Source organism: Phyllobates terribilis, unplaced genomic scaffold, assembly GCF_046119375.1.
Source record: "Phyllobates terribilis strain yellow unplaced genomic scaffold, ASM4611937v1 Scaffold_11__3_contigs__length_659146591, whole genome shotgun sequence".
Classification (NCBI taxonomy): Eukaryota; Metazoa; Chordata; class Amphibia; order Anura; family Dendrobatidae; genus Phyllobates; species Phyllobates terribilis.
The window spans coordinates 82,479,187-82,489,018 of record NW_027362771.1 but is presented as its reverse complement, the minus strand read 5'-3'; the positions used below and the strand labels follow the sequence as shown (position 1 = coordinate 82,489,018).

The 9,832-nt window shown below is 40.3% G+C and overlaps 1 protein-coding gene across 1 annotated transcript in view; it reads right to left on the bottom strand.

Annotated features, from left to right (window-relative positions):
- Positions 1–265: 265 nt before the first annotated feature.
- Positions 266–9,832, bottom strand: part of NEURL1B (neuralized E3 ubiquitin protein ligase 1B) — a 57,641-nt gene continuing 48,074 nt past the window's right edge. Inside the window, exons 4-5 of the mRNA XM_073651311.1 lie at positions 6,414–6,533; positions 266–3,991 (exon numbers count right to left, since the gene is read on the bottom strand). Of these exons, the coding sequence (XP_073507412.1) occupies positions 3,750–3,991; positions 6,414–6,533 (362 nt within the window). The 3' untranslated portion in view covers positions 266–3,749. The remainder of the gene's footprint in view (positions 3,992–6,413; positions 6,534–9,832) is intronic.

The window sequence follows — 9,832 nt, the reverse complement described above, 5'->3', positions numbered from 1 at the left end:
ACATGTGTAGCATATCCTGTGGGTCAGAGAGGTGGGACCTTCCCTAATTCGGAGGACAGTATCACCATTGAATTGAATGGATAACTAACCAAGCCACTTGCTCTGTATTTTATGTATTACGCTTTGAATCCCTTTAGTCTTGAAAGCTTGCTATTTGTTACCTTTTTAATGGCTAACTGAAAAGATGGTATCAACCACTGAGGACTCAAATTTTAATCTTTTTCATGGCTCCAATAAAGTCACATAAAATACAACAACACTGATCTACAAGCCAAATTTTTATTTGCTTTTGAACAGAAATATTGGAACAGATAAAAATGTACAATGACAAAACAAAAGCACAACACAAAAATGAAAAGTGCAAAAAGAGACAACCAATATTCAGTCTTGAATACAGACTATATATAAGCGTACAATGCGGTACAGGCATCACAGTAAATAACTACAAATTATCTATATTTGAAAAAAAAATGGCTAAAGATCTGGGGAATAAAGGTGAAGGGTAAAAGGTTCACTGAATTATCAAAACAGAAAGGTCTTCAGTGACACATTATAAAACATGTATGTGTGTTATAGTTACGCAATTTTTAGTGTTTTATTATAACATGGCGTCTGAATATAAAAAGTGCACAAACAAGCTCAATAAGGCACAGACATCGTCTATACAAAGTATTCACCATTCCATTTAAAGTTACAAATCAATAACAGTTTTACAACGATTGTCTTTCTGGAGAGTGGCGTAGGAGAGGTACAGCATAAACCCAATCCAATTACTGGGGTAAAAAAAAGGTGGACGGATTATTTTGGCATGTTAATTGAGACGTGGAGGCACAACATGGGGACGATTTTGTGTGAGGATTCAATGATTTTACAATCCTGGGCTTTACCGATTGGTTGACATGTCCGTAATTCACTTAATTACATAAACCATCACCAGCTGCCGATACCTGCACATAGGGAAGAAGTTTGCTTGTATGATATTTTACGTATTACACTTTAGCAGAACTCTTACTTTATTTGGTTTAAAGTTCAAATATAATCCCTAAACCCTAAAACTACAGGACAGTGGAGATATGACCAGAACTAATCTTCTAGAGAAGACCACCCTCACCATATCATTCATTCTACAGGCCATTACATAAAAAAGGCTTGATCAAAATTTTGAGCTGGGTAATTGTGGAGGTGTATTGTGCCAATAACTGTATTCTGTGTATACACAAATATCTGCAGTTGTACAATTGTCAAATTTCCAATTAGGCTTGGCACCATCCTGGCTCTTGAACAGCAAATAACTTCTTCCATAGAAGTCAATGAATGGATGTGACAATAAAAAGATGATAGGTCTCCTTAACTCCATTAGCCGTTCTTGATCAGTGTATGGAACTAGCCTAAATCCAATTCCTCTAAAACGTCGTGATCTCTACAGAATTCTCTTTAACTAACATGCCTAGAACCCTAAGATTTCCTTCTGTACACATGCCGCACCTTCAGATACCACAATCCGTTCTCTACGTCCAAATGTTAACATCCTATTCTAACGGTAACCTTGATACAAAGGTCAGATACATTAACACACAAGAAACACAACACCTGGCTAGCTAACACATTGCCTGCTGTGCTACCTCAGCAAGAAGGCCTACGTCACACAATAGAAATATAGAGAGATGTCAAATGCTTCGTTCATTGAAAAAGGCTGCGGTCATTGCCATCAGCTTCAAGGGTCTTGGGAGTCTTCAAATGACATTTTGACTAACTAAGCCAACATCGTCTTGGGACCCACTGATTCGAAAGCAAGTTCCATTTACTGCTTTACACACTATTGTGTATATTCTGGAATCCTGGTTTTCTTTTAATCAAGGCATGCGAGATGCAAAACTTCACTCAATTCTACTGTTACACCCAGAACCTGGGTACAAGGTGAGATATACGGCTCACATTGCTGGGTATGTAACCATGAAAACACAGTCAAACCATTCACTAAAAACCCGTCACATCACTTAGGCACAATAAAAGTTAAAAGTCGCTGGCTCCTAGTAAATTCACAATGGCTACTTTCACCGTGTGTAGGAGGTTGCACTGGGGTTTTCCTGGTAAAAAAACATCTTTTTCCCCTTCATATAAGAATAAGGAGTGAGGCTAAAGCATCACTTGCTTATTATTATCTACATTATAAAATAGACTGTCTATAGAACCGGTGACTAAAATCAATCAAATAGACCCAGATTCATCATTAGCTTTTTTTTTTTATCTTGTGATATTCATTGATGCTTTTTGCACAAAATTCTTTAAAATGGCGAATGTTTTTCAAGTGTTTTGCACAAAAATTGGTCTTTAAAAAAATCAATCATTCAAAGAGAGACTGGAGTACATTTGCACAAATGTACTCCAGTCTCTCTTTGAATGATGGATTTTGCAACTTTTTAAAGGCTCAAATCCTCTCAAGTCACTAATTGAGAGTTATTCACTCAGACAAAACTGGCAAAAATGCAGTGATTAATTGGGCCCCAAAGTGTGCATCCATATAAATAATGACAACCATCTGCTTGAATGGGGAAGCAGTAAATTAAACTATTGCACCAAAAACGCAGCACTCGGCGGACGCAAGAGGATAATTATCTACAAGACCTCAACATTATGACTGGGCTTTTTACAAATAATGGAGAGCAATGGTAACCTGCTCTCCAGAAAACTGCCTAACAGGTTACAAAGTGTAATGAGCAGCAAAACCAAGACAGATCAACCCATGGAAACCAGTTCCAGAGTCTTTGAACTGTGTGTCCTCGATTCCAGTTGACTATGTCATTAAGGCACCAGACTAAGCATTTCGGGATAACTGACTATAAGCAAATTCTAGCAGAAATATAAATATCGTTTTCACCAAATAAATCGTTGAGATGTATGGAGGCATCAAACTCCACATCTAAGACTAGTTGCAGTCATGGGAGTATCTGGAAAACTCTGGTGGTCAAGAGTTTCTCGGTTTCTTCCCTAAGGGAGTCATCACGTGCTATAACTATAGATGAAGACAGAAATCAGCGTGACCGGAACAATAGTCTCCAGAAATTACAATGAAGACTGAAAGATTGAGTTCAAACAGCATCATTCCTTTTGAGTTATAACACTAGACCGCTGGAGATCATGGACCACCACCCCTGACACTTTGTATAAATATGGTATAATGTAGTGGTTTGGTAATCCATCTGTTGGGAAAAAAAATCATGCCTTTTAAAAATGGTTCTTGTAATTATCAAACAAGGTCCATAATGTGGAAAATACTGCTAAAGGTTTTTATCCCCATCTGGTACTGGCAGAGACATTGGGTGGAGGTGAAAATCTGAAGTCACATCTCTGCCAGATTCCCTGCGCCTGGTTTATGACACTGGAAGGCACTACTTTATGTACTGATAAATGATGATTTGCTTAAAGGGGCCTTGGAAAATATCATTTTGGTCTAATTGCACCCCTGAGTAAAGGCACCTCCACAACCATAATGATGGTGAGCTGGATGGTTTAATAAGGACAACCTGAACAATTGCTTTATGACCCTGTACTAGAGGTATCCTTTTATCAACTGGCCATGAGTAAGGACACTGGCATGCCAGTATTGTGCCACATTACTACTATTATGTTTAATCCCAAAGCCAATATATAAAGCATTGTTTCCACAGAGGGCAGATTCCCTGATTGGACACTATATTTTCTGAAAAGTCAGCACACAATACATCCCTGTGAAACGTCAGACTCCATTTTTAAGGACGATATGTTTTGATGACGTCTTTTATCACCCTCCGGCAGATGGGGCAACAAGCGTTCATTTGCCTCTTCAACTTCAGCCCACAACTGCTGCACAGACACATGTGGCCACAAGTATAGATGACCGTTTCGACTTCATTATCAAAGCACACTGCACATTCTCCATCTTTGCTTCCTTGAGGTTCTGGCGCAAACACTGGAGATACGGGTGGGCTCAGCGGAGAACTAGGAGCAGTCACTGTAAAAAGGAAAAGAAAATTGTAAGGGATTTTCTAATCTCAAAGAACTCCACTAAACCCCCCCCCCCCCAACCCCCCCATCTCCCACCAATACACATTATAATATATTGTGTTCGGATGATTGTTTGAGGTGTATGGGGGCCCCTGGAAACTGATTTTCGGGAGAGTTAAGGATCCGGCATCTCCGATTTTGGACTGCAGATCACTTTGTTCTCCAGGAGATAAGTTGCTGTCAGACTTGTCCTATGGCCGCTATCTCATTAAGAACTTCGGAGCGCTTGGCCGAATAAGCACACCTGTGTATGAGAGAGTTGGGCAAGATGGCTGCCGGCCAAAAGATCGGCCAAAGCATCATTTTGCCGACAGGCATCTAATGTGTATGGTGGGCTTAAGAGTTAATCCAAATAGCTGGAGATTTACAGACCTGAATACAAAAGCACAGCATTTCATATAGGGATCGGTAATTTAAGTTATGGTTTAGGTGACTGAAAATGAAGAAAACAACTCAAGTCTTACTGTATGGATGGATCACTACAGAAAACACTCACTAGTCCTGGTGTCATGCTGAAGAGCAGGCCTGCACAATATACAGCTTGTGCTGCCAAGCGATGTTGTGCGGCCTGCGCAGCTGTCCGGGAGATGCCGCTCCAGTCTCTCCTTCCTCCTATGGTTAAATGTATTTGCTTCTTTTAGACACTAATACAGTTGAATACTGTGGCGCTGGGCTAGGGCAGAGCAGCGCGTGTCATCCCCGGCAGCGGCATGCAGCAACGTGATGAGGTCAGCATGAGGAGGCCAGGGGATGGGAGGGCCTGTGTAACAGCCAAGGCACATTATGAGGAGGATTGTAAATAGGGGCACAATATAGCGAGGGGTAGTGGGCAGCAGTGTGGAGGGAATATTATTGAAAGGGGCAATTTGAGGGGCTATTTTGAAGAGTATCAGTGGTAGGGGGGTATACTATGGAGTGGGGCACTGTGTGTGGGGGTATATTATGGAGAGGGTCAATGTGTATGTGGGGGGGATATTATGGACAGTATCACTATGAGGGGGTTATTATGGAGAGGATTATAGTCTGTGGGGGGGTGGTAAGGAGAGGGCAGTGTGGGGGGACATTATGGAAAGGGTTATATTATGGAGAGGGGCCGCAAAGGCAGAGGAGAAGTCGAGTACTGGTAAGCGCTCCACGGATGAGCTAAAGATGAAATGTGCTTTCATTTTTAGATAAGGAGGCAAGGGGAGGGAATGGTTGGGTTTATTGTGAGGGAAAATAAGAGGGCAATGGAGAACATTATGGGGTACCTTATGAGGCAATGCAGGACATTATTGGACAATTGAAAAGGGGCAGTGTGGGGGGGGTTATTATGGAGAGGGGCAGCGTGGGGGGTGGGTCTATTATGGAGAGAGGCAGCGTGGGAGGTTTATTATGGAGAGGAGCAGTGTGGGGGGTATATTATAGAAAATGGGCAGTTTGGGGAATATATTCTAGAAAATGGGCAGTTTGGGGGATATTATTGAGAGGGGCAGTATGGGAGGGATATTTTGTGCAGGAAGCACAATGAGGGGCAAGTATTTATTCAGGGGCGCACCATAGGAGATATTTATATTCATGGGGCAGTATAATGATACTTTTATTTTTAAGGGCAGTGTCAGGATATACTGCTGAAGATGGAGAAGAGGGAAGTCTGGAGAGACGAGCTCAGGGCATGAAATCTCATCATTGCATCTGGACAATATGGAGAAGAAAAGAGGGAGAACAACTTTAAATCAGAACAGATGTCACCTATAAGGTACCTGTATGTAAATATTTGTGATACTGACTGCATCTCATCAGTACTGTGGTTCCTGTATGGCCAGTCTGATGATGACTAGTAACAGCAACGCCCAGCATCTCCTTACCATTGTTAAAGATATACTGGGAGTTGTAGATCCATGCAATACAATTGTATATGGGGCTGACCTGTCATTGCAATTGATAAGCTTGGTGCTGTTCTGGTGGTGTTTCTGGACCTGCATTTATGTATTGACCGTGATTCTAGCGCTGCATTTACGTGCCGACGGTGGTTCTGATCTTGTACACATGTAGCAATCCATAACGTGCTTCATGGCTAAGTTAAATGTAAACTCTCCAAATCCTCCTCAAATACTCAAAACTTGGTTCTAGTGATGATTAATGTACCAACAGTGGTTCTGGTGATGTATTCATGTAATTACCCGTTTAAATTATTTTGCGGCCCTTGGGATTGGTTCACTATGGCAATGTGGCTCTTGGACCAAAAAATATTGTGCACCCCTGCTGTAGGAGAATACTGGTGACATACAGGGTATATGTCATCAGGCAGCATCCAATTATCCTCACATTTGGTGCAATATTTTCTGGAGAGGTGGCAAATGAATGACTTGTATTTAGATACTACATACCTAAAGATGACTCAGAAGCTGAAGAGGAGCGGTTCACACTAAAGGCCATATCTGAATCGCTGTCATACTGGGAACCACTTGGAGATCCAGAAGGAGAAAGCACATTGGACTGTACAGTTCCTAAAGGAAGAAGGATGACGATTATGAAACCACTATAGGAAGCTTTATTCAAACATGTCTACACTATGCATAGTCATTAGGCAATTTGTATTTTTGATAAATAAATTTTATTATAGAACCACTACAGTGCCATCAGTCAATCCAAAAGGTTACTAAACCTGAATATTTAAAGAAAGTAAAAGTTAGAAGTTCTCCCAAGGAAGGAAAAACAAATGTGTGTAGAATTATTGGGCAAGTATTAGTGTTTAGAATTATTATGCAACTAAATGAAACACGTAAAATTTTACCATCTCACTTGTATCCTTTCATCTGCTAAAGTGATTATAAATCAAAGAACTCAAAAATGTGCAAAAATACATTTCTGGCATTTCAAACAAATATCAGTGACCAATATAGCCACCCTTCTTCTCAATGCCAGTCATGGCACGGTGGCTCAGTGGTTAGCACCGCAGCCTTGCAGCGCTGGGGTCCTGGGTTCAAATCCCACCAAGGACAACATCTGCAAGAAGTTTGTATGTTCTCTCCGTGTTTGCGTGGGTTTCCTCCGGGTTCTCCGGTTTCCTCCCACACTCCAAAGACATACTGATAGGGAATCTAGATTGTGAGCCCGATGGGGACAGCGACGATAATGTATGTAAAACGCTGCGGAATATGTTAGCGCTATATAAAAAGAAAAAGATAAACCTTCCATCTATGGAGTCTGTCAGTTTCTTAATCTGTTGACAAATCAACTTTTTGGGTAAAACCAGCCTCGGCCTAAAAGACTTTTCAGAGAGGTGACTGTTTTCCTTTACCATAAATCTCCCGTTTTAGAAGGGCCTACAAGTTCTCAATAGAGTTTTGGTGAGGTGAGGATGGGGCCATGTCAGTCTTTCATCTTTAAGGCCTTTATTAGCAGCCAAGCAGTGAAGTACTTCGATGCATGCGATGGAGCATTGTCCTGCATAAAAATCCTGTTTTTCTTGAAAGATGCAGACTTTTTCCTGTACCAATGCTTGAAGAAAGTGTCCAAAAACTGGCAGTAGGTTTGGGAGTTGATTTTGAGTCAATCTTCAACCTGAAAAGGTTCAACTAGTTTGTCTTTAATACTACTAGCCCATAGAAGTACCATGCCACCGCCTTGCTGGTGTCTGAGTGGAGGTCTGTGCCCGTTACGGATCCAGCCAGGCCCATCTACAATGGTTCATTGAGAGTCACTCAGTCCAAAAAACCTTTGAAAAACAGTCTTCAGATATTTCTTCTTGATGGTCTGTGATCACGTTCCACTTTCTCAGCAATTTCATGAGTGCTGCATCCCGCTGTAAGACTTAATTTTTGAATTTTCAGAGTCAATTAAATCTCTTTTTCGGCCCATTTTGCCTGAAGAAAACAAGCTGCCTAATCATTCTGCACACCTTGATAAAGGGTGTTGTATCGTTAGGCCTCACCCTCCCTCATTACACAAAAACACATCATCTGATCCGCTTCATCCAATAAGCATTAAAGTTTATACAGCTTAGAGTTGGAAAATCGGCATACAAATGGTGATATGGTCCAAATACTCTCTTGCCTAATAATTGTGCACACAGTGTACGCTCTATCTTACTAAACAAATTAAATAGGAACACTGAGCACAGAAAATGCACAGCAAAATATTTTAAACCAATCTCAGAAATTTTTCCTTTTCTTTGATCCTATATTGTCTCATATTAGAAGTAAAACTGAAAAATATACAAGGGAGTGCCAAAAAAAACGAGAATGACTTATTTTATTTTTTTTTTATTCATAACATCTTAAAAACATGAATCCCCTTTAAAATACTGTCCATTAGATGATATGCACTTATCCCAAAGGTTCTTAACTGCCTCCAGCTACTTTTTCTCAACCTCTTCAAGTCCTGAAAACGCTTTCCCTTTAGGTTTTCTTCATTCTTGGGAATAAGTCGTCGCAGGGGGCTAGGTCGGGCGAGTGAGTAAGGAGGGTGTGACCCTGATTTTTTGTCAAAAGTCATCACAGGGGAGGAGTAATTCACGTTGAATTTGTTCTTCAGGGCCCCACAGTGACACAACATTACTATCTGCAAGTCTGAAGCGATTGCCTGTGGCAGTGAGAAAGAAACGACGTAAATTGTGGTGATGGCAACTAGTTTTTGGCAAAAAAACACCATAACAACGGTTTCTCACTCCCCTTACTCGCCCGAACTAGCCCCCTGCGACAACTTCTTATTCTCAAAAATGAAGAAAAACCTAAAGGGAAAGCGTTTTTCAGCACGTAGAGGAAGTTAACAAAAAAAAAATAGTAGCAGGCACTTGACAACATTAGTTCAAAAGAATATAAAAATGTTTCGAACAGTGGAAAAACAATTGGGACAAGTGCATATCATATAATGGACAGTATTGTGAAGGGGATTCAGGTTTTCAAGATGTTATCTTGAAAAAAAAACATTTTTTAAATACGCAATTCTCATTTTTTTGGGGATACACCCTCGTATAAAGATATCTTCTGTGTCTCTTAGGAGATCCTCATCACTGTCTAGTATGTGACTTGTAAGACCACCAGCTCAAGCCCCTATGTTCTCTGTAGGGTTTCTACAATACAGACTTGTTTCACAATAATGGCGAAAATGCTGCAGACTAACGAACAGTAAGAATAAATTAAATAGGAAATGTAGTCAAACATTCATTTCTAGGTTTAATGTTCCTTTAACACTAGAACTACTGATGGAGTCATTTTGACTCCTTTCGTTTTTTATTTCTCTTCTGTGACTACATTTTTCAGAATTCCGGCTTGAAACTCGGTGACTTTTCCTCAAATATGATGTGAAAAAAGATTTTGTGAGAATAAATAATTTTGGTGAAAAATTTGCGCGTTTTTTTTCAAAATTTACCAAGAACTACTGAAGGGAGTCATTTTGACTCCCTACTATATTTTGAGGTCCTTTTGTCACTAAATGTTGCTATAAAGTTTTGTGCATAATTTTTTCACTCTGTCTTATTTACCCTGATGTTCATATAGATGTAGTTCAATTTACATGTCAACTTTTCACATTTTCCTTGTGTTTTACCTGCTTGTATTACTGTGTAATGCTGAACAAAATAGCTTGTTTACTCTAGGCTCTTATCTTATGCTAATGAAGGGTGGTGTTTTTCTAAGGTCCTAGCAGGAGACAGTATTCTGGATAATAACTTTACTTTCAGTTCAGCTGAAGAGACAAAGAGAACAGACGCAGACATACGAGCTCTGAAGACTCATACAGGTATGAATTGTTATGAAATAGTTTAGCTGTCTGTCAACTGATTCAGCCCACCTACTTTTGAAGG